This window comes from Dromiciops gliroides, chromosome 4, assembly GCF_019393635.1.
Source record: "Dromiciops gliroides isolate mDroGli1 chromosome 4, mDroGli1.pri, whole genome shotgun sequence".
Lineage (NCBI taxonomy): Eukaryota > Metazoa > Chordata > Mammalia > Microbiotheria > Microbiotheriidae > Dromiciops > Dromiciops gliroides.
Genome location: NC_057864.1, coordinates 33,633,561 through 33,658,313, shown reverse-complemented (window position 1 = coordinate 33,658,313; position 24,753 = coordinate 33,633,561). Strand labels below are relative to the sequence as shown.

Here is a 24,753-nt window from a genome sequence, read left to right as displayed (position 1 = left end):
AAGCTTAGTCATTTTACTTGAGGGGCACCACCTTCCTTCCTACTGACACTCTTTGCTCACTCTCACCTCACATAATGAATGAGTTCCCAAATCTTGCCTTTTCTACCTCCACCATATTCCCTATAAATGCCCCCTCCTCTCCTCTGACTCTGCCAGTCCCCTGGTTCAGGCCCCTGTCATCTCAACCCTGGTTGTAACAACAGCCTCCAGACTGATTTGCCTGCTTCTGGTCTTTCTCTATCCCGCTGCCAAAGTGCAGTCTGACCATGTCAACTCAATCAACTCCAGTGGCTACCTCTCACCACCAGGGTCAGCCATAGATCCTTTGGCTTTCCTAACCTCATCACTTCCTACCTTTCTAAGTCCCTCCATGCGCTCCAGTGACTGTGGCCTTCATGCTGCCCCTCACTCACGGAACTCCATTACCCACCTCCATGCCTTTGCATGGGAAGGTTTTCCATTCCGTTCCTTCAAGGCTCTTCATCCTGATGTCCGGGCTGCTCGGGTAACTCCCACAGACTACCCTGGATTTCTTTGGCCTTCCATCTGTACCCGCTTCTGTGGGGACTGGCGGCCTCTCTTGTGAGGGCCCAGAGCTCCGGGAAGGCTAGGTAGACTTGGGAGCAGAGATTCTAACGGAGCCAGCATGTGCCTCTTCCAGACCGCGGCGCAGCCCCTTTAAGGGGGCGGGACAATAAACCCATGGGGGCGGGGCTTCCATGAGCGCGCTGCCGTCGTGGCCATGGCCATGGTTACGGCGTGACTGGAACGCAGGGGGCGGGCTCATATCCGCGAGGCGCCCGCTCCCCTGACGTCGGGCCCCAGCCCGGTGAGTCAGACCCGCGACCCACTGACCCACAGCAGTGAAAGGGAGGCATCGTGGGGCTGAGGAGAGGGGGGCGTGTGTGGGGTCTCTCTAAGGGCTCTGCCTCGTGACCTGTGACGTGTGTGGAGGGGCGGGGCCTAAAGATGGGGGCGGGGTTTGACGCGCAGGTGAGGGCTGTGGGTATGGGGCGGGGCTTATTCTTCGGGGAGGGCCCAGGATGGGGGCGGGGCCTCTGACAGACTCGATGAATCGCTCTTACCTCCCCCCAGACCCCTCCCCTCTCTCTGAGCCCTTAGACGGGGAGTGAAAGTGGGGGGGAGCGGGGTGAAATGTGGGGGTGGGGGGCATAGGCTGGAGAGGTGAGCCTGCCCCCGCCCCTCAGGCTCCGCCCCTTAAGGAGCCGCCTTCCCGTCAGGGCGGGGCAGGGGGCGGGGCCCCAACATGTCCCAGGTCCCCCCATCCTTGTGGGGGCTGGTGGAGGAGCATGTTCAGCCCCCTGAGCTGGCCGAGGTGAAGAGGATCCTGGGTGAAGCCGCTGTGGACCTGAGCCTGGAGCTTCGAGCTGAGGTGAGGGGGGCGGGGTCACAGCGAGGGGCGGGGTCCTCTGGCCTTCCCAGCCCCACCCCAAGAGCCTTCCCTTTCCTCTGTACCTGATAGGTGGAGATCCTGGAAGCCCTCCTAGAGGAGGAGCGAAAGGCGGTCCACGGTCCTGGCCCCGCCCCCCGACCAACCCCCTTCTCGCTTCTGGCCCCGCCCCCGCCGATGCGGGACCTGGTGCGGAGGGAGCTGAGGCAGCTGCTGTGTGGTCTTCACCACAAGGCGGCGCTGGAGGGCAGGTAGGGGGCTGGATTCCGCGCCCGACCCTGGGGGGTTCTCCTGGGGTTCCCCTGCTGCCGCCAGGCTCTGAACCCCGGAGATTCCAGGGGTCAGAGTGGGCACACCTACAGAGGTTATCCTATGGACCCTACCAACACTCCCCCAGAGCCCAGGGACAGCCCCCTCCCCCCCATCTGAGCCCCTTCCCATCTGGAGTCCCCTCCCCTTCTCTTTCCTCCCTCTGGCCCCCGAGCTCTTTGGGGCTGAGGCCTCCAGCCCTCAGGTGCACCCCTCCAGGGACACGGCCAAGGCATGGGCTCGCTACAACCCCAAAGTGCTTCGCTTTGCCCTTGGAGACCCCAGGGACAGTATAGAGGACAAGCAGGAGGACAGGCTGCCGGGATCCCCCGACCTCAGGTAAGATCATCTCTGTCCCCTACCCCTCGTGGGTCTCCCTTGGGTAGGCTTCTTGGGCGTGTTAATTGGGATTGGAGAGGTGGGGGAAATGATGCATGAGTGGGTGGGTGGATGGATGGATAGATTCATGGGTGGGTGCATGGGTGAATGCATGGATGGATGGATGGATGGATGGATGGGTGGATGGGTGGGTGGGTGGATGGATGGATGGATGGATGAATGGATAGATTCATGGGTGGGTGCATGGGTGAATGCATGGATGGATGGATGGATGGATGGGTGGATGGGTGGATGGGTGGGTGGGTGGGTAGGTGGATGGATGGATGGATGGATGGATGGATGGATGGATGGATGGATGGATGGATGGATGGATGGATGGATGGATGGATGGATGGATAGATTCATGGGTGGGTGCATGGGTGAATGCATGGGTGGATGGATGGATGGATGGATGGATAGATGGATGGATGGGTGGGTGGGTGGATGGATGGATGGATGGATGGATGGATGGATGGGTGGGTGGATGGATGGATGGATGGATGGATGGATGGATGGATGGATGGATGATAGATGGGTGGGTGGGTGGATGGATGGATGGATGGATGGATGGATGGATGGATGGATGGATGGATGGGTGGGTGGGTGGATGGATGGATGGGTGGGTGGGTGGATGGATGGATGGATGGATAGATTCATGGGTGGGTGCATGGGTGAATGCATGGATGGATGGATGGATGGATGGATGGGTGGATGGGTGGGTGGATGGATGGATGGATGGATGGATGGATGGATGGATGGATGGATGGATGGATAGATGGATGGATGGGTGGGTGGGTGGGTGGATGGATGATGGATGGATGGATGGGTGGGTGGGTGGATGGATGGATGGATGGATGGATGGATGGATGGATGGATGGATGGATAGATTCATGGGTGGGTGCATGGGTGAATGCATGGATGGATAGATGGATGGATGGATGGATGGATGGATGGATGAATGGATGGGTGGGTGGGTGGGTGGATGGATGGATAGATTCATGGGTGGGTGGGTGAATGCATGCATGCATGGATGGATGGATGGATGGATGGGTGGGCGGGTACATGGGTGGATGGCAGACCTCCCTGAGTCCAGGAGCCTCTCTCTTGACTGAGAAGAAGCAGCCAGGACCTCAGTGCAATCAAGGATTGCCTCAACGTGACCAACATTGACCAGGTCATCCAGCGCCTTCGGTAAGGGCCCAAGAGTCCAGCAGGGGAGATGGGAGGAGAACGGGGGAGGGGATCTCTGGCCCAGGGAAGGCCTAGAAAGGATAAGGTCAAGGTCAGTCAGTTTAGGCTGGAGTAGCCAGTCAGTGAAGGCCCTAGGTTTCCAGGGAGATCAGGTGAGGGTGAAACCAGGTGAGCAAAAGCAGGTGTGTGTGTGGGAGGGGGGGGGGGAGCAAATGAGCATCTGAGAGAAGGGCAGGAACACAGGTGTCCTGGGCCAGGGCTGGGGAAAGCTTTGAATGCCAGAATAAGGAGGTTATATTTGATCCTAGAGTCAGGAGGGAGCCACGGATGGTACCAGACCAATGGTATCATTGAGCAGGGAAATAACGTGGCCAGACCCGGATTTTAGGGAAATCACTTTGGCAGCCAAGTGGAGGATGGTTTGGAGAAGGGACAGTCTAGAGATCTGGGAGCCCAGGAGGGAAGCTGCTACAGTAGTTGGGGGTGGGGGCTGTGTAGGGGAAGGGGATGGGGCGGGGGTGGGGCAGGAGAGCCATAGAGGCAAGAAGGATGAGGTTCATAGAATGAGGGAGGGGGAGGAGTCGGGATGGCACTGAACTTTAGAACCCAGGAGACCTGGGGGCCTGACAAGGAGCAGTCATCAGGAGCATAAGAAGGAGCTTAGTTGTGGACGTGGGCAGTGGCCCTGGAAGCTGCCCGAGAGAGCAGGGTTAGAAGCAGAGAGCTGGGCCTGGGGGTCAAGGGCAGCTGTCAGGGGAGGCACAGTCCTTGGGCTGAGGTCCGTGACCCCTGACCCTTCTGGCCATGCCCCAGGACCCTCCTGAAGGAGGAATGCCATGCTCTGGAGAGAGAGATCCAAGCCCTGCAGGTGAGCTCCTCACCCCTCCACAGCTCAGGGCTCCGGCCCTGCCCCTGGATTTGGCCCACAGAGGGCCTTGGTGTGCACCAGATCCATTGCCATCTGCACCCCCAGCTCGCCATCATCTACTGCCCCCTCCCCTGTGGAGCTAGGAGCCCTAGCTGTGGCCTGCTCTCTGCTGGCCCTGGAGACACCACCTCCCCTCCCTCCTACAGGCGTCTCTGTCCCTGCCTTCCCTGAACTCCGGAGCCCTGATTCGCCAGGCTAGGGTGGGCCAGCTGGGTACGGGTAGGGTACCCCAGCAGGGCTCTGAGTGCGGACTTTGTGGGTCCCTATAGTGCCGCCTGGAGGACGTGCACAGCTCGGCAGCAGAATCCTCTCTGATGATGCTGGAGCCCACCCTGGCAGGTGGGGATTTAGGGCCCCTGCATGAGCCGCACACAAGGTGGGGGAACAAGGGAGGCCCCTGGCTGCCACAGCACCCAGAGCCAGCCTCGATGCTCTCGTTCCCAGAACTCAAAGAGCAGAAGAAGGCCATGGAGCAGGAGCTGCTGGGGCCCCCAACACCCCTGGGCCCTTGTCACAGCTTGCAGGGGAACAAGAGCCAAGATGCTGGCTGGCAAGGGCTGGGCAGGTACAGGTTTGGGCTGGACCCTTGGGAAGGGCAGCCGGGTAGGGGCTGGGGGGGTGCAGCTGACCTCTTGTCTCACAGGAGGAGGATGCTCCCCTGCAAGGGCCAGGACCTGCCCCTTCCTGGGCGGCAGCTGCAGGAGTCCCAGAGCCGCCGCCTGCTGCCAGCCCTTCCTCCCACTTCACACTCCCCTGTGCCTCCTCAGCCCCGGGCCTCGGGCACCTCCTACCACCACAGCCGCTGGGGCCGCCGCCTCCAGTGCCGTCCCCACGACGGGCCATTGACCAGTGCAGGGCCTCACGCGGGGACCCCCTCCTGAGGCCATGGCCTAGGAGCCGGGAGCCAGGCTGGGGAATAAAGCCTGCCCCCGCTCAAGCAAGTGCGTGTGTCCGTGTCTGTGTCTCCACTGTACCCACCCCAGTCTGCTCCAGAGCCTCCCGAGGGCCCGGGGCTGTGGAGTGGACCCAGAGACGCCTGCCCACCCCACCCCAGACCACTGAGCGGGAAGAACAACAGCAGCCGAAGTCAGGAATACAAATTTCATTAAACCCTAGCAGTGCACCGGCCAGGCTGGGCCAGGACTGGGCCCTGGCCACGTGGCCTTAGGGAATTAGAGGAGACACACACAGCGGAGGGATCGAGGACAGGGCCAGTGTGCAGGCCAAGGAAGACAGGTGGGCGGGGCTGGCTGGGTGGGCGGGGCAGTGGCACTTGCCCCCCCCCAGCCCCAGACATGCCCTTTGGCACCATCACTTGACACTTTCCTGTGCACCCCTGGGGCTGGGCCTTCCACAGCCCATACCCCAAAGGGCTCTGGACCAGGGCATGGGGTGGGGAGCAGTGAAAGGGAGAGTTCCCAGAAAGGCCCAAAGGAGGATGGGACAAGCCTGGAAGACACACTGGGCCTGGGGGATGGGGGAACAACCACAAATACACAGAGTTTGGACACAGAGGAGCCCACAGATGTGCCCCCGCATACCACACAAGGGCACTAATGCTAAAGGGGCAGCGGCCGGATGCACGGGTAACACTCACTGCTGGGCTCCTACTACCTGGAGATGGGCCAGCAGGGCCAGAGTGAGGCAGCCTCCTGCAGTCACGCGGGGTGTCCCCCCCCAACCTTCCTCCCTCCAGCTCTCTACCCTAACACAGCAGGTCGAGAGCCCAAACCAGCTTGGGACATCACATTTCATCTTCAGGGACGGAGTTTGGCATCCTTGGGAAGGGTGTGTGCCAGGCCTAGCCTGGCATCATCTGAGACCCAGGGTGGCAGCCAGCTGCGTGCTGGGCACAGGAAGGTGGCACCCCCTGACCCTCAGAGCCCAGGCTGGGCACCTCCACTTTCTAGTGGGGGCAAAAGAACAGCAGAAGGCATAGAGGGCTGGTCCCATGTGGGCAGACAGGCCCCTTGTTTGGGTCTTGATGGCCCTCTCACTCCAGGCCTGGTCCTGGTCTCCAGGTAGCGCTCAGTGGCCTCTGAGGTCCTTCCCAACTCTCCTAGGCCAAGAGCTTGCCCAGAGCCCAGGGTCCCGGGTGATAGGACAATTGCTCCAAGAGCAGCACGATTCTCAGTATCCCAGCCTCCTCAGGGGCACCCCCCCCCTTCTTCCCCACTTTCTTCGCCAGACATTTTCAGCCTAGGCCCCACATCCCTTGGTGTGTGGACAGATTTAGGGTGGAGGGAGAGAGCTGGCTCCTGACCTCTGCCCCCTCCCGGTCCTGGCACATGAAAGGGACTGTAATGTAAACACTGGGGGGAGGGGCAGGGGGAGACACAGGATGAGACGCTCAAAGGGCACAGGGGTTAGCGGTGGTGGCAGCGGGCAGGGTGCTCACTGCTCCTGCCTGGGGCAGTCTCTGGAGGGTTGGCAGGGAAGGGTTTGGATGGGGCCAGTCCCCTGCAGCAGCGCTTATATCCGGGAGTCCTGGGGGTGGGCAGACCCATTGCTGCCCCGGAGCAAGTTGTGGGCCTTGTCTGGGTGCAGGGGCTGAACCTCCAGCCCGTCCTCGGGGGAGACGCCTGTGGCAGGGGCATAGCGACCCGTCCGGTGCTCAGGGAGGGCCGGACCCCAGTCCCTGCTTGGTGTCGTGGCATTTTTCAAACGCTGAATGAGAGAGGGTGGGCAAAGGGAGTGGGGAGAGGGCGTCAGGAGAGTGTCCTTGCTCCCTTCTCCCTGTTCCCCATCCAGCCCGATTGTCCCCGGCTTACCTGTAGAAAAGTGTCCCCATCCACGCGGCAGAGCTGGAAGAGGGCATAGAGGGGAATGCAGATGACAGAGGAGAGGGCCATGAGGAAGCCAATGGCCACTGCCCAGCCCGGATACTGGTACTGGTTGTACGTGATCGGCCGATACTGGATCACGGTGAAGATGAGGATGAACTGCAGAATGGGACAAGGAGGAAGTGGGGCATGAGGACCCAGAAGGCTCTGCCAGGTTCTCACGGGACCCCCTCCTTCCTGCTCTGGGACTTCCCATGGATCCAGTCAAGGTTTCATTTGCCCTAGGCCAGACAGTGACCCAAGGGACCTGCCCTGGGCAGGTGTGTGTGCACACGCATGTGTGCGGAGGGGAGGAAGAGGCTTGGAGCCAGGTGTGAGCCAGGACTGAGAGGCCATGTCTATCGAGGGGACTGTCCCACTAATAGGATGTCATCTGCCGGAAGCTGGAAGCAGTGCAAATGGGGACTGTTGTCAGCCAGATAGCAACAACGGTGAGCAGGAATCCTCCACAAAATCCTGACCAGAATTGAAAGGCATCTCAGATACCGCTGAGTCCAACCTGTGAACTAGACTAAGGTTCCTCTTTCCAACTTCCCTGTCAAATCCAGCCTTGCCTTGAAGACCTCCAAGAATGGGGAGCTCACTACCTTTTGAGGCATCTTATTCCACCTTGAGACCGTTTTTTTTTTTGTTTTTTCAGGGCAATGAAGTGTTAAGTGACTTGCCCAGGGCCACACAGCTAGTAAATGTCAAGCGTCTGAGGCCGGATTTGAACTCAGGTCCTCCTGAATCCAGGGCCAGTGCTTTAACCACTGGGACACCTAGCTGCCCCCAAGACAGTTTTCACTGTTAAGAAGTTTTTTCTTACACTGAGCCACAATCTGCCTCTGGAATGGTCACATGTACCTCAGGTTCATGCCAAATGGAGACTTAGTTGAAGAACTAGAGACATTTGGCCTTAAGGGGTAGAAACTCAGGGTGGGGGGAGGGGGAACATGAGAAGTGACCAGTTCTGCTTGGTTCTAGAAAGCAGAATCTGGATTAAATGGGTGGGCAGGTGGTTGGGGGCGGGGTGTTGTAGAGGCAGATTTAGGGTCGATGTCGGCAAAAACTTCCTTCCACCCAGAGCTGTCCTAGAGTGAAGAGGTTTGCTTTGGGAGGCTGTGAGCTCTCCTTCCTCGGGAGGGTTTCAGGTTGGTAGATGCTGCGCCTGTGGGGCAGGGGGAGCCGGGTAGGGATGCCTCTGCGAGGGAGGAGGGTTCAAGGGCACTCAAGGCCTTTCAGCTCCCCAAGTGTCTGGCTCAGGAAGAGGCTGCATGATCGTGTAGGAGGTCGGGGTCAGATGACTTCAGAGGTTCTGCGATGCGGCCTCCTGGGACAAGTCCCTCCTTTACACAATGGCTCTTCACACCTGAAGGTGGCTTCCCCCTGGGTCTTCTCCTTTCTAAGGGAAATATCTCCAGTTCCTTTGATGGATTGTCTAGAGCAAGGACTCTCAGCCTTTGGCCACCTGGCTGCCCTGCTCTGGAGGCTCTCTATCTTGTCAGCGTCCAGAAGTGACCCCAGCCTTCCCGATGGGCTCAGACCCAGGTCGAGGATGGTGGGGCAGCTGTCTCCTTATGCTTCTCTATGAGAGACCCAGGGCCACCTGAGCTTTTTGAAATGTCCCATCAAATGAGGCTTATGTGGAGCCTCTAGCCCCTTAAGTGCATAGGCCTTCTTCACCCAAACTTGTCTGGCCACGCATGCCCCACTCTCCTGTACCCATGGCTTCCCTAGCACATGTTACCTCATTAGAGTAGGCTGATCATTCTAGTCCATAAAGATCTTTTGGGATCCTGACTTTTGTTCCACTTATAATGGTCACAAACCCCTACAACAACCCAACAAACTGGCCTGGGCCCCATCGTGGAATTTAGGAAGGTTGGCATACAGGTGAAGCCATTTCCCCTTCCCTGTTTGCAGCAGCTGGCAGCTTCCTCCATCAATTTGTCCATATCTTAAAGTGACAAAAATCAAAGAGATGAGGCAGCCAGATGTCAACCACATGGAAGGGGCAGGGAGGGAAGAGTTACCGTCTCAGTATATGCTCTGCCAAGACTTTTTGAGGAGGCAAATGTAGATCTCTGCATCCCCCAAGCTGTTCTGGACTTTACCCTGGCAGCAGGTGCTCTTTGAGAATTATTGCTCACCTAAGACTTCAGGGGAAGACACAGGCACCTGACCCAGTGGGCAGAAATCCAGGTCAGCCCATGGGAATATTGAATTCACTACTGGGACTCAAAGCTAGCTGCCAGCCAAGAGGTAGGGATGGACCTTTTCCATGCCAGGAGACAGGGAGAACTGCTCTGGCCAGCCCCAAGGGACTGTGATATCTGGGACACTTGGAAGTTCATTCCTGCAAATGTCTTCCAGTGTGTTGTCTCTCTTTCCTCATGAGAACGAGGAGGATTGATGTAAAAGAAGCTGGGAGAACTAGAGATCTGCTTGTTTTTTTTTTTTTTTTTCTGGAGTTGGTGTGTTCCATTGCATTGGGCTATTCAGTGATTGATTTGTTGAAGAAGGAAGTGAGGCCCTTGGGATCCTGCAGGTGGGAGGCAGTGAGTCATGAAGGACTTAGGGCTGGAGCACCCCACCCTTGAGATGGGAACCTGGGAAGCAGAGAGCATCCAAAGTCTGGAATGACTGGCTGTGCTGGTCCATTCTCATTGGCCCACTCATGAGCTGGTGCAGCCCAGCCAATCAAGCAACCAGGAGGGATTAAGTGTTTACTATATGGCAGGTGCTGAGCTTGGTGGGTGCCCCCCTGGTGGCATGCTCAAGAACTACTCCAGCTACACCCCTGCTGGCTGAGAAAGTGAGGTTCCACCTCTGTGGGAATAAGAGCTTCAGGGTGACTGAAAATGAAACAAATGTGAAAAAAACCAAGGATAACCTGGTTCAGAAGAACTCAGGGGCCTCCAGTGTCCTGAGATCCTGTAATTCTGTGAAGACCTCTAGGGAATATTGTGAATGGAACAATCGGCACCAGAGTAGCTATTCCATACAAAGATAATGATAATGAGGATGAGGAAGAGGAGAAGGAAGATGCTATTGATAGTATTTAAAGCATGTGCGATGTGCCAGGCACTGTGCTAAGCACTTTACAATTGTTATGTTATTTGACAGCCGTGGGAGCTAGGTGCTATTATTATCCCCATTTTACCAATGAGGAAACTGAGGCCAACAGAGATTAAATGACTTGCCCAGGGTCAAACAACTAGTAAGTGTCTATGGCCCAATTTGAATGCAGGTCTTCCTGACTCCAGGACTGGTGCTCTATCCACTTCACCACCTAGCTACCTGACTGTGCCCTGCTTAGATATGTGAAAGGACAGGATGCCACCTAGAGATCAGTGACATTAGTTCCTGGGAAAGAGATGATTAAAGAGATGGTTGATGGAAACTAGAAAGGGAAGCAGCGATCAGTCACAAAGAACCAGCCTGGTTCCCTCAAGGATGGACAGGTCTTCCTGACCCTCACCATTTCTTTTTTTGACAGCATTACTAAACCAGTAGGGGATTACAATGCTATGGATAGAGTTTACTTAGATTTTAGCAAAGAGTTTGGTAAAATTTCTTGTCCTATTCTTGTGGAGATGATGTGAATTAGATGACAATAAAAGTATTTGAAATCAAAACTGGCTGGATGGCCAGACTCCAAGACAGCTGTTCATGGTTCCAGGTTAACATGGCAGGAGGTCTCTTGTGGAGTGCCCCAGGGATCTGTGCTTGTCTCTTTGCTGTTTAACATTTTTATCAGTGACTTGGATAAGGGCATAGATGGAATGTCTTTCTAATGTGTGAATGACACTGTCAGGAGGAATGGCTAACATCAGGACCCAAGAGAATTTTGATAGGTTACAACATTGGGCTGAATCCAATGAGATGAAATTCAGTGGAGATAAATGTAAAATTTTACACTTGGGTACAAAAAGAAATCAACTTCATTAGGACAGTTAATGGTTATATGGAAATTCTGATGAAGATCTGGAAGTTTCAGTCGACTGCAAGCTCAATCAATTAGCAGTATGATATGATGGTCAAAGCATCTACAGTGATCTCGGGAGGGGCATAGCTTCCAGAAATAGAGGTGGTGGCTCCTCATCTGAAGTATTGCATTCAGGTCTGGGTGCCACAGTCTAAGAAGGAGACTGTCCAGAGAAGAGCAGCTAGGATGAGGAAGAAAACCTTGAGTCCATGGAAGGAGCATAAAAGAATCAGTTGAAGGAACTGGAAAAGAGAACACTCGGATGTCTTCAGGTACACGGAAGGCTTATGTCATGTCTGGACCCAGGGGGCAGAAGCAGGAGAAACTGTTGGAATGATGTCAAGAAAACAACTTTCCAAAAGTGGACTGGCACACAGTAGGTGCTTCATCAATGTCAACTCACTGAGGGATTATCAAGGTGATGGGTTCCTTCTCCTTTCGGGTCTTTGAGCAGACTTGTCAGGTGTGTCAGAGCAGAGATGGATGGCAAGTTGCCGAGGTCCCTCCACTATTCTGTGGCAGCTGTAGATTTGGGGGCAATGGACAAAAACAATGGGGCAGTACCCTTTGGCCCAGCAATACCACTACTAGGTCTGTATCCCAAAGAGATCATAAAAAAGGGAAAAAGATTCACATGTACAAAAATATTTCTAGCTGCTCTTTGTGTTGGCAAAGAATTAGAAATTGAGGGAATGCCCATCAATTGGGGAATGGCTGAACAAGTTGTGGTATATGAATGTAATGGAATACTATTGTGCTATAAGAAATGATGAGCAAGCAGATTTCAGAAAGACCTGGAAAGACTTAAATGGACTGATGCTGAGTGAAGTAAGCAGAACCAGGACAACATTGTACACAGTAACAGCAACATTATGTGGTGATCAACTGTGAAAGACTTAGCTCTTCTCAGCAATACAATGATCTAAGACGATTCCAAAGGGCTCATGATGAAAAATGTTCTCCACAACCAGAAAAAAGAACTGTGGAATCTGGATGTAGATTGAATCATACCATTCCTACTTTTTTGTGTGTTTTTTCTTTCTTTTAATTTTTTTTTGTGGAACTATGGGGGTTAAATGACTTGCCCAGGGTCATACAGCTAGTAAGTGTCAAGTGTCTGAGGCCAGATTTGAACTCAGGTCCTCCTGAATCCAAGGTTGGTGCCTTATCCACTGCGCCACCTAGCTGCCTCCTGTGTTTTTTCTTTTTTGAGGTTTTTCCCTTTTGTTCTGATTCTTCTTTCACAACATGACTAATGCAGAAATATGTTTAATGTGATGGTACATATATAACCTATATCAGATTGCTTTCTGTCTTGGGGAGGGAAGGGAGGGAGAAAAATGTGGAACTAGAAATCTTATGAAAACAAATGTTGAAAACTATCTTTACATGTAACTGGAAAATAATAAAATACTTTTATGATTTAAAAAATAAAAACAAAATTTAAAAACCAATGGGGCAGGGCACAAAGCTGATGGTGGGAATCGTGGATCTTTTGGTTCAGACAAGCTGCATTTTCAAGGTCTTTTCTGAGAGTTTAGTTATTTATAAATATTTCATATCATATAAGTGAAAGTTCTAGAAGTTTTTTCCCACAGAATCCTACACTGATGCCTCATTGTGGCCTAGGTTCTTGGTTCTTGTGCTAGTATAGAGCAACTCAGATTCTGTGAGGCCAGAAGGAATTCAAGTCTGGCCCCAGCAACAGATGGGGTCTGCTTTCTGAGGACTAGGAGTAGCTCCTCCCAGCAGACAGGCTGTGAGTGGTGAATTCAGTTGCCCTTGCATCTGCAGCAAGGAGGAGAGGGGCTGGGGTGGGGAGAATGGCTCTGATGGATTCTGGTGCTCTTCAGGTGAGACTCTCCCTCAACAACCAGGCAGCTGGGCTCTGTCTGGGAGAAACAAACTGTATCACTGCTGTTATTCTTGCTAGAAGAGATACTAGAAGCCAGAAGGAAGTCAAAGTTCAGTGGAAGTCCAGCTCATAGACTCTCCTTGTTGAGGCATGTAAAGAGGTCAGAGGAGTCACTTTGTGTACCCAGAGTCAGCATGAACTGTCATTTTAGGGCTGCTTAGCCTCCTGGCTTACAGTGCTTACGGTAAGCAGAAGCAAGCAGTGTGCCAAGTGGAGAGCTGAAGATATCACAGACAAGTTCTTAAAACTCAGCCAGATCCACTGGATCAAGACAGCATATACACGGGTACTCCATGCTTGCAATTCCAAGGTAGACATAGGAAACAATGGTAGAAAGTGTATTGGAAGAATACAAAACAGTGTTATAAGGAAGAAAGTCAAAGGCTTGTAGAATGGTCACTAAGGAACCTCTTGCCTTTGTGTTATGGGAACTTCTTTCCTTCCTTCCTTCTTTCTTTCTTTCTTTCTTTCTTTCTTTCTTTCTTTCTTTCTTTCTTTCTTTCTTTCCTTCTTTCTTTCTTTCTTTCTTTCTTTCTTTCTTTCTTTCTTTCTTTCTTTCTTTCTTTCTTTCTTTCTTTCTTTCTTTCTTTCTTTCTTCCTTCCTTCCTTCCTTCCTTCCTTCCTTTCTTTCTTTCTTTATTTCTTCCTTCCTTCCTTCCTTCCTTTCTTTTTTTGCAGGGCAATGAAGATTAAGTAACTTGTCCAGGGTCACACAGCTAGTAAGTGTCAAGTGTCTGAGGCTGGATTTGAATTCAGGTCCTTCTGAATCCAGGGCCAATGGTTTAACCACTGTGCCACCTAGCTGCTCCATGGGTATTTTTTTTCAAGAGGAGAATCAGAAAATCTTGGACATGAAGAGAACCAGAAAACACCTCTGAGAATGAAACGGGCTGTTTTCACAGACAGGAAGTGCCTAGACACTGTTGTGGGACTTAATTCTCTGAACAGTTAGAATATCAGCCTCCCATTGCCCCCCTTCCTGAAAACAATGGTTAAAATCCAGAAGAAAAGACTAAGATGAGAAGTGACATGATGGGTCATTATGATAGCTCCAATAGTGGAAAGAGCACTGATCCTGGAATTAAGAAGACCTTAAATCGGGGCAGCTAGGTGGCGCAGTGGATAGAGCACTGGCCTTGGAGTCAGGAGTACCTGAGTTCAAATCCAGCCTCAGACACTTAACACTTAACTAGCTGTGTGACCCTGGGCAAGTCACTTAACCCCAATTGCCTCACTAAAAAAAAAAAAAAAAAGACCTTAAATCCCACCTTTGATGCTTACTAACTATGTGACTATGGGAGAGTCACTTAAGCTCCTTGGGCCTCAGTTTCTTCACCTGTAAAATGAGGGAGCCAAACTAGATGACCTCTGAGATTCTTGACAGCTTTAGATCTATGGTCCCTAGCATCCTATTCAGACATACTACTGGAAACAAAAAAATGGGAAATGGTGGGGATGGGGAGAAGGGGGAAGGAAAGACTAATTGGGATTATGTGACTTCCTATAGAGGTGTAAGCAATGAAAGGGAATCTCCACAACAAAAATCACCCCAGAAAAGCAGTCCAGAACCTGCCTCAACCAGCAAAACTTGACCTACTCAACAAGCAGTGACAGAAGAAAAGAGGTTTAGATTATTGGCCCATTTGTAGGAAGTCATATAGAAGGTTGAGACAAGATCATGCACAGCACTGCCCCACAAAGAGCAGTGGTAGGAGCAACAGGTTTCTAGAAAACTTGACATGAGACCATCCTAAGACCATGAAACTGGAAGGAGAACAACCGAAAAAAAAATGCCACCTATCTGTCAGCATTTTGATAGGGTTCTACTTTCAGTTTGATGCAACAAATATTTCTTAACCTTCTGAATACAAAGACCAAAATGAGATAGCCCCTTCCCTCAAGGAGCTTACATTCTACTGAGGATATACAATGCACAAATGTAAAGAGAATGCAAGGTAACTTGAGGAGGAAGAGAACCATACCAACTGGGGTTGGAGCAAGGGATAAGAACAGGTTGCACAGAGAAGGCAACATCTGAGCTCAGTCTTAAAGGAAGACATTTTAAGAGATATTACAAGCTAGGGAATGGCTAGTTCAGATGTATAAGGTGGGGACATAGAATGTCAAACTCAGAGGATCCAGTAGTCCAAGCAGGCTGGACTGTTGAGTTCATAAAAATGAATCAGATCTGGGAGCCTTAAATGCTAGGCAGACAAGGCTGTAATTGAACTTGTAGATTTCAAAAAAAGAAAAAAAAAAGAAACCTTTGAAGATTCTTGAACAAAGGAACGACATAGTCAGAGCTGTGTCTTAGGGTGATTCTTTGGACAGCTGTGTCGGGGAGAGACTGGAGGCAAGGAGACCGATTAGGAGACTGCCCAGGAATCCAAGCTATTAAAGCTGTCCAGTCAATAGGTAACAACATCCTGAATTAGCACGGTGGCCATATATGTGCAGTGAAGGGGCCCAATTCAAGAGGTGTTGTAGAGATGGACCTGACAACTTTTAGATATGGGGATGAGGGGGAAGGAAAGGTCAAGGATGGTTCTGTTTACCAAACTTGAGTTACTGGGAAGATGGTGGTACCTTTGATATAAATAGGGAGGCCAAGAGGAGGGAGGAGTTCACCAGAAGCAGGGAGGATTCTGGGATTCTGGGAGGATAAATATACTCTGTTCTGGATGTTCATTTTGAGATGTCAGTGATGATGATGATGATAAGTAACATTTACATAGCTCTTTGGGCAGCTAGGTGACACAGTGGATAGAGTACCAGGCCTGAAGTCAGGGAGACTCATAATTCTGAGTTCAAATCTGGCCTCAGAAACTTACTAGCTGTGTGGCCCTGGGCAAGTCACTTCACCCTGTGTGCCTCAGTTCCTCATCTTTAAAATGAACTGGAGACAGAAATGGCAAAACCATTCTAGTATCTATGCCAAGAAAACTCCAAATGGGGTCGCAAAGAATTGGACATAACTGAAAATGACTGAACAATGATAATATATAGCTTGTTAAGGTTTACAAAATGTTTTTAGAGAAACAATTTTTATAGCCAGTGTTTCTGATAAAAGCCTAATTTAAAAAATATATCAGGAACTAAATCAAATTTATAAGAATGCAAGTCATTCCCCAATTGAGAAATGGTCAAAGGATATGAACAGGCAGTTTTCAGATGAAGAAATCAAAGCTATCTATTGCCACATGAAAAAATTCTTTAAATCACCATTGATTAGAGAAATGCACATTAAAACAACTCTGAGGTACCACCTCATACCTATCAGATTGGCTAATATGACAAAAAAGGAAAATAATAAATGTTGGAGAAGCTGTGGAAAAATTGGAACACTAATGCATTGTTGGTGGAGCTGTGAACTGATCCAACCATTCTGGAAAGCAGTTTGGAACTATGTCCAAAGGGTTATAAAACTGTGCATAACCTTTGACCCAGTGATACAACTACTAGGTCTGTATCCCAAAGAGATCATAAAAAAGGGAAAAGGACCTGCATGTACAAAAATATTTATAGCAGCTCTCTTTGTGGTGGCAAAGAATTGGAAATTGAGGGAATGCCCATCAATTGGGGAATAGTTGTGGTATATGAATATAATGGAATGCTATTGTGCTGTAAGAAATGATGAGCAGGCAGATTTCAGAAAGACCTGGAAAGACTTAAGTGGACTGATGCTGAGTGAAGTGAGCAGAACCAGGAGAACATTGTACACAGTAACAGCAACATTGTGTGATAATCAACTGTGATAGACTTAGCTCTTCTTAGCAACACAATGATCTAAGACAATTCCAAAGGACTCATGATGAAAAATGTTCTCCACAACCAGAAAAAAGAACTGTGGAATCTGGATACAGATTGAACCATACAATTTCCTACTTTTTTGTGTGTTTTTACTTTTGGGGATTATTCCCTTTTAATATTTATTTATTTAAAGTTTTGAGTTCCAAATTCTATCCCTCTCTCATTCCCTCTCTCCCTACCCTCTCCCCTACCCAAGGATGCAAGGAATCGGTATAGGTCATATGTGTGAAATTATGTAAAACATTACCATATTAGTCAATAGGATTTTTGTTTTGTTTTGGTTTTGTCTTTTGGTGGGGCAATGAGGGTTAAGTGACTTGCCCAGGGTTACATAGCTAGTAAATGTCAAGTGTCTGAAGCTGGATTTGAACTCAGGTCCTCCTGAATCCAGGGCCAGTGCTTTAGCCACTGTGCCACCTAGCTGCCCCCATTGGGGTCATTCCCTTTTGTTCCTTTTTTTTTTTGGTGGGGCAATGAGGGTTAAGTGACTTGCCCAGGGTCACACAGCTAGTAAGTGTCAAGTGTCTGAGGCTGGATTTGAACTCAGGTCCTCCTGAATCCAGGGCCAGTGCTTTAGCCACTGTGCCACCTAGCCGCCCCCATTGGGGTTATTCCCTTTTGTTATTTTTTTTTTGGTGGGGCAATGAGGGTTAAGTGACTTTCCCAGGGTCACACAGCTAGTAAGTGTCAAGTTTCTGAGGCCAGATCTGAACTCAGGTTTTTCCTGAATCCAGGGCTGGTGCTTTATCCATTGAGCCACCTAGCTGCCCCCATTTCCTTTTGTTCTGATTCTTCTTTCACAACATGGCTAATGCAGAAATATGTTTAATGTGATGGTACATATATAACCTATATCAGATTACTTTCTGTCTTGGGGAGGGGGAAGGGAAGGGAGGGAAGGTGAAAAATTTGGAACTAAAAATCTTATGAAAGCAAATGTTGAAAACTATCTTTACGCATAACCAGAAAATAATAAAATACTTTTATGATTTAAAAATGTTTTAGAGATATTTTATCATCACAATAATCCCATGAGGTGTCATTATTATACCCAATTTAGAGATGAGGAAACTGAGGCAGGCAGAGGTGAAGAGACTTGCTCAGAGTCACATAGCTAGGAAGCATCTTAGGCAGGATTTGGACTCAGGTCTTCCTTTCACTAGGTCCAGTCTTCTATCCACTGTGCCCCCAGCTGCCTATAAGGTATCTAAGAGGAGCTGTCCAACAAATTGTTGACACAGTAGAGCCTGAGTTTGGGCAATCAACTGGAGTTGGATCCTCTATGCAGAAGCAGTACTGAATCCATGGAGCTGATAAGACCACTAAGAAAACGTATAGAAGGCAGTACCCCAAGAGCCAAACCCAAACTGTGGGGCTGGAGGATGGACAATGATTGAGCAAAGGAGAATGAGAAGCGGTGGTCAGACAAGTGGGAGGAAAATTGAGAGAGGAGGCTACAGCAAAGACAAGGTGGATGACCTAGTCATCAGTGTCAGTACCACCACAGTTGGACTCTGATGCCTTTGGTGTGCTTTCTGAGGAAGCAGAATGACCTTAAGAAGAAGCACATTCAGACAAAATTCCTCCCGGAGGTGATTCAGCTTTGAAAGTATCGAAAAACTGATTTTCAGGATCTCTGAAAGAAGAACAATGCTGAGCAATCAGAAACCCCCCCACCCCCTTCACCCACAAATGGCACTGATGGGATAGTTCCTTCAAGAGGCCACTGAGAATGGCAAGTGCCAACTATTCAAGAGACAGGCAGGAGAGAACCCATGCAAGAGACAGCACACCAGAAACACCCCATGAGGGATGGCACACCATAGATACCTCAGGAGATGCCAAATCAGAGAGATACCATGAGGCACATGAGATACCACAATAGACAGCACACATACCACATGAGGCACCATACCAGAGATGCCACCAAAGAGACACTAGATGCAAGACAGCACACCAGAAATACCATACAAGAGACAAACTAGAGATGTCACATGAGAGACACCACTGTGCTTACATGTGTGGCACAGAGCCTAAAGTGCCGGTCTTAGAGTCAGGAAGATCTCACTTACCTCGCAGGGTTGTTATGAAGATTAAATGAGATAATATTTGTAATGCCCCTTGCAAAACTTAAAGTGCTATATACATGTAAACTATTATTATTATTATCATTATTTATTACTATATGAAAAATAATAGGAGACACCAAACTGGAGATGACACCCAGAAGACACCACTCAGTAGACACCACATAAAAGATCACACACCACAGATACCATCTCAGAGACACCACACAAAAAAGTCAGCACACCAGAGACTCCACATTAGAGAAACCACATGAGAGACACCACATGAGAAATGCTGAATATATAACACCACACTGGATCTCAAATGAGATAACACAGAAGAGAGGCTACAACAGAAGCACCACCTGAGAGACAGGATCCCTTGGGAACAACAAACAGAAATGACTGTTCCACAGTTCTGGACTATTGGAATAAAAGCTAGAAGTTATGATCCCCATGCCACTATAGAGATCTCTGATGTAAGCTTGTGCACAATGGAAAGAGTTCCATAGGACCTAATTTTTTTTTCTTTTTTTTTTGCGGGGCAATGGGGGTTAAGTGACTTGCCCAGGGTCACACAGCTAGTAAGTGTCAAGTGTCTAAGGCCGGATTTGAACTCAGGTACTCCTGAATCCAGGGCCAGTGCTTAATCCACTGCGCCACCTAGCTGCCCCTGGACCTAATTTTTTTAAAAAGGGAAGAACCTGTAGTCTTCAAACTATAGATCAACGAACTCGATTTTGGTTCTTGGCTAGATTCTAGAGCGTATTATCAAAGGGATAGTCAATGAGCATTCAGAAAAGGAAACTAATTACAAGGAGCCAGATCGACTTAATCAAGAACAGGTCCTGGTAGGCTCATCTCTCCCCCCACCCCGCTGCCTTTTTTTGACAGGGTCACTACCCTGGCACATTAAAGCAATACTACAAATACAGTTTACCTAAATCTTAGAAAATTAATAAAGTATCTAATGTTATTCTTGTGGGAAAGTAGAGGGATGTAGACTAGGGGACAGAACAGTCAGAGAGATGTGTAATTTCTGGAGTAGCTGAACTCAGAAGAGGAGTCACTAATGCTTAGCTATCAGCTCAGAGGGAGGTCTCTGGTGGAGTGCCCCAGGCATCTGTGCTGGGCCATATGTGGTTTCACATTTTTATCAGTGATTTAGAATAAGTTCTGGGTGGCATGCACATACAATTGGAAGTTGATGCCTGCATCTGGGAGGGAGAGTTAAGACACCAGATCACAAAGTCAGGTTCCAAAAGGATTTGGGCAGGCTGGATCTCATGAGATGAAAGTGAATAGGAATCAATGTAAAGTTTTACTCCTAGCTACAAACACTTAAACTTGCCAGGACAAAATGAAGGTGCTGTGCCTAGACAATGGCTTGTCTGAAAGGTATCTGGGGGCTTTAGTGGACTGCGAGCTCAATATGAGTCAGCTGTTTTACATGGCATCCCAGAAGTTAATGCAGTTTTAGGCCAAGAATAATAACTAACATGTCACTTTCAGGTTTGGAAAACACTTCATTACATATGTTATCCCAGCCGATCCTCTCAACAACCCTGGAAGGTAGGTGCTTTTATCATCATGCCCATTTTACAGATGAGGGAACTGAGTCTTAGAGAAATTAAATGACTTGCTCAGGATCACTCAGCTAGTGTGGCTAAAATGGGATTTGTTTTTGTTGTTTTGTTTTGTTTTTTTTGCAGGGCAATGAGGGTTAAGTGACTTGCCCAGGGTCACACAGCTAGTGTCAAGTGTCTGAGACTAGATTTGAACTCAGGTCCTCCTGAATCCAAGGCCAGTGCTTTATCCACTGCGCCACCCAGCTGCCCCTAAAGTGATATTTGAACTCAGTTCTTCATCACTCCAGCTAGCCCTCTATCCATTGTACTGCTGCCCAGTGTCTTAGGAAGGTAACAATCCTGCTAGATGACTATGGAATATTATGCTCACTATATGAGCACCTTGGCACTGGTCTGCTGGAGAATATCCAGAGGTAGGAGATGGGAAAGGGACTTCATGCCTAATATGGCCAAAGGAGATGGGGGCATTTTGTGGGAAGGAAAGAAGATTTGGGGAGAGGGTGGCCACCAGTGATCTGGAAGGGCTGTCCTGAGAAGGAACTCTGTGCTGCTTGGCTTCCAAGGGCAGAACCAGGACCCAGGGCTGGGGTGGGTTCAAAACCTTTCACTTTACACTTAGTATGAGGAGTTCCCCTAATAAGGAAGTATCTAAAAGAGGAAGGCGGGGGGTCCCCCTCCACAGAGGCTGCTTTTGAGTGTGCTGTTAAGGGAATTCTCTTTTTTTGTGAGGTATTTGGGGTTAAGTGACTTGCCCAGGGTCACACAGCCAGTAAGTGTCAAGTGTCTGAGGCCAGATTTGAACTCAGGTCCTCCTGACTCCAGGGCCGGTGCTCTATCCACTGCGCCACCTAGCTGCCCATGTTAAGGGAATTCTCATTTAGACTGAACCACTGGCTCCCTGGCCCTCGGTGCTCCGAGGGTCTATGATTCCATACCTACTGGAGATCCGTGCTGAAGAGAGGCTCTCTCCAGACTGTACAATCCCCTCGAGGCTCCCAGGTAGATGACATAGCTCTCCTCAATGAGATTGGTCACTCCTCAAAAGAGACCCCTACTAATCCCCACAGGGAAGCCAAGCACGACCAGGAATACCTGGGGCTAGTATTCAGCGCAGTGCCCAGGGGAGAATACATTATTGTCTGGGCAGCCCATCAGTACACACGTCGTGGTCAGAAGACAGACCAAGAACTGGGTCCAGAATTTAACAGGAGACAGAGACGGGGCTGAATTGTATTTGGGGAAGTAGGCAGCCCCTTCAGTAAAGCCACACCACTCCCTGGAACTAAACGTCATTGTTTTCATAGCAGTTTTTTCCTGGTGATGCCACATGGCAGGGGACCATAGGCCATTGTAATCACTGAAGAACCAAAGGTGTGGGCACCTTGGAGGGAAACCTCCAGGAATGACTTGCCCACGAGAAAGGGTATAAAAGATGCCACCCAGAAAATGCATAAGTGGATGGGCTGGTCAGGAGGTAATGGTGAGGAGGTGACAGCTGAGGCCAGCACTGGAACTGTGGGATGTTAAGAGACCTCAAGGAAGGAGGACTCCTGGTGACTGGGCTGATTTGCTACAGATGTCGTCCTGGACAAAGGATGGACAAGAATGATGAGCTCAGTGCATGGGGTGCAATGTGCCCCAGTGAAATAAGTGCAGACATTGAGGGAGTCCCAGCCCCTTGAGTTCTGTTGTATAAATACAACCATTTCATCGGTCTGTTACTATCTAGAGTTCACCACAATATACTGCTTCAGAAGGAGAAGGCAGGGGCAGCTAGGTGGCACAGTGGATAGAGCACTGGCCCTGGAGTCAGGAGTACCTGAGTTCAAATCCAGCCTCAGACACATAACACTTACTAGCTGTGTGACCCTGGGCAAGTCACTTAACCCCAATTGCCTCACTAAAACAAACAAACAAAAACCAGAAGGAGAAGGCAGATGGAGGTGGAGGAGGGATTCTAAAGCTGATGTGGAGGACTGGGGAATTAAGAATGAATCTGGAAGGCAGAGAAGGAGTCAAAGAAGGGAAGGGACAGAGGAAGAAACAGATGAAAATGGTTGCCCTGAGAAAATGGGGAGGCAAAGTAAGTGTTAAAGTTAAGGGTTAAATAAAACCATTTGGTCAGACGATGTAACAGTTTAGTGAGAGAAGGGAAAGGGAGGAAGGGCTAGCTGTCAAGGTGTTAAGTGGGTACCAAAGAGGTATTAAGAGGCATCAGCTGAGAGCCAGTCTGCTCTAGCGGGGCGTCTCCTGCTTCGGGCATCCATGACCAAGAAACTCCATGATGTACCCCTTTAAGGATTTAAGAGAAAGAGAGAGTTTCCTCTCCAGGAGCTCCGAAGATAAACCACAAGCCTGTGATTTGTAAAAACAAGCTAACCCAGGTGACAAGAAGGAAGTGATAAGCACCCACAAACTATCCAAAAAGCCAGCACTGGGGATTTCATTTCCAGTAGGGTGGGCAGTGGAAGAAATTTCCAGTGTCTTTCATTGAGTGTGAAAAATATTCATTTCTGAGGGAGGAAGACAAAAAAATTCGGCTTGTCTCCCAGAAGAGGAGGGAAGTCTTGTTCAAAGAACTCTTCATCCTCCAGGCCAGGAGGGGACAGGAGAGACAATGAAATATTCCTAAAGAAGATTCTCGTGTGAAGAAATCCAGGACCCCACATGAGGGGGATGGGGGTCATGGTTGGATGTGGGTAAGGATCCACTGTAGCTGAAATAGAAGCAATGTTGATGCTTTGCAGAAACATTTCCCTACATAAAGAAATTTCAAGGCCAGAAACACCGAGTGATGGGATGGTGTCAATGAGAGACTTTCGGGCTGTACTTCACCCTCTTGCTCACCAATGATAATCAGCCAGACTGATTCTATCTTGGAGGCAGCCTCTGCTATCTTAGAGATGACCTAACTCTAGAGAAATTCATTTCCCTACAGGAATATCCCCCCTGATCTTATTCAGCTCCTGTGACTCCTGGTCTTGCTTTCACAATCCCTTTCTGCTGAGGAATGCCTCTCATTGGCTCTGTAACCAAGTCTAAAAGGTTATAATCACCCAGTCTGTACCCTAAGAAGCTGAAGCTGCCCCCCAGCCCAAGCAGTCTACCTTAGTGCGCTGAGAAATTATTTTCTTTTTAGTTTGGTGACTCACTTTTTGACCTCTGGTCTCGCTGACCTCATGGTGAGTGAGTTTCTCCTTGGGCTCTCATGGAACCCAGGCTGGAAGACTTCTGCAATAACAATGAGGGGGCCAGGCCTAGAGGCTCTGACACTGCCTCTGTCTCTCTGCCAAGGAGGATGATCACTGGACCAGAAAGGGGGGGGAACAAAAAATGACTGACATGGAGTGGCTGCCCTAGATGAATTCCAACTCCCTGGCCCAGGTGAATAACATCCTTCCTCTAGTCCGGAGAGGGGATGGCTGAGCCATTGTCAGCAACATCTGAAAGAGCTTTGAAAATGAGAGGGGTGCCAGAGGACAGGAGAAGGGCAAAACACGGTCCCAGTTTTCAAAGAAGGGGAGAGAATTAAATCTGTAACTAGAGGTCAGGGAGCTTGACTTGGATTCCTGGGAAGCCTCAATAGCTTATTATTATTATTATTATTATTATTATTGGTGAGGCAATTGGGGTTAAGTGACTTGCCCAGGGTCACACAGCTAGTAAGTGTCAAGTGTCTGAGGCCAGATTTGAACTCAGGTCCTCCTGACTGCAGGGCTGGTGCTTTATCCATCTGTACCACCTAGCTGCCCCTCTCTCTGGTGTTCTTATGGAATAGAAGGAAGGATGTAATAGTATGAATAGGAGAATTCAGAACTAGCTGAATGGACAAACTCAGAAGAGTAGGTGGCTATAATAATTGCATGTTAACTTGTCACAAGTTCTATGGGGGAGCACCTTCAAGGATCTACTTGGTCCTGTGCTGTTGATGTTGTCATCAATGACCAGGATAAAGGCACTGGTGAGGAGGTTGCTCATAACCTTGAAGAAGACCCAAAGAGGGGAGGGACAGCTAACACATCATTGATCACCAAAGACCTTGGTGGCAAGACCGTTTGGACTGAATCACACCAAATGAAATGTATTGGGATGAACGTAAACCTTTGGGTTCTTTTTCATCAATTCAAGGTGAGGGTGGGACGGTTAGGTAGCAGTCAGCCTGAAAAAGAGCTGGGGGTTTTAGTTGTCAAGGTCCCCCCACTGAGTCAGCAGCAGGATATGACAGCCCAGAAAGCTGCTGTCATCTTGGGTGTCCCAGTGAAACACCCATCTGGGCTACTGTGTTCAGTCCTGGGTTGCCTCATTTTTAGAAGGACAACCAGGATGATGAAAGGCTTACATCC

General features: G+C 49.7%; 2 protein-coding genes across 4 annotated transcripts in view; one reads left to right on the top strand and one right to left on the bottom strand.

The window, feature by feature from the left end:
* The first annotated feature begins 747 nt into the window (after nt 1-747).
* CCDC24 (coiled-coil domain containing 24) lies at nt 748-5,133 on the top strand. 3 transcript variants are annotated; one of them, XM_044005193.1, is made up of 9 exons: nt 748-829; nt 1,242-1,393; nt 1,484-1,662; nt 1,940-2,059; nt 3,215-3,289; nt 4,103-4,157; nt 4,487-4,556; nt 4,662-4,782; nt 4,861-5,133. In XM_044005193.1, the coding sequence occupies exons 2-9, from the start codon at nt 1,268-1,270 to the stop codon at nt 5,096-5,098; spliced, it is 984 nt and encodes a 327-aa protein (XP_043861128.1). In that variant the 5' UTR covers nt 748-829; nt 1,242-1,267; the 3' UTR covers nt 5,099-5,133. The 3 variants fall into 3 exon arrangements, with proteins under 3 accessions (XP_043861128.1, XP_043861129.1, XP_043861131.1); XM_044005194.1 differs by lacking the exons at nt 748-829; nt 4,487-4,556 and having other exon boundaries at nt 1,177-1,393; XM_044005196.1 differs by lacking the exons at nt 748-829; nt 4,662-4,782 and having other exon boundaries at nt 1,177-1,393.
* Nucleotides 5,134-5,306: 173 nt separating this feature from the next.
* Nucleotides 5,307-24,753, bottom strand: part of SLC6A9 (solute carrier family 6 member 9) — a 37,647-nt gene continuing 18,200 nt past the window's right edge. Inside the window, 2 exon segments of the mRNA XM_043962783.1 lie at nt 5,307-6,884; nt 6,989-7,159. Of these exon segments, the coding sequence (XP_043818718.1) occupies nt 6,690-6,884; nt 6,989-7,159 (366 nt within the window). The 3' untranslated portion in view covers nt 5,307-6,689.

Excerpts from the sequence above, each read along its gene's own strand:
- CCDC24 (XM_044005193.1), top strand. The coding sequence starts at position 1,268 with ATGTCCCAGGTCCCCCCATCCTTGTGGGGGCTGGTGGAGGAGCATGTT. Across the intron at positions 1,394-1,483 it reads GCCTGGAGCTTCGAGCTGAG|GTGGAGATCCTGGAAGCCCT; the intron begins GTGAGGGGGGCG and ends TGTACCTGATAG. Across the intron at positions 4,557-4,661 it reads GCTGGAGCCCACCCTGGCAG|AACTCAAAGAGCAGAAGAAG; the intron begins GTGGGGATTTAG and ends TCTCGTTCCCAG.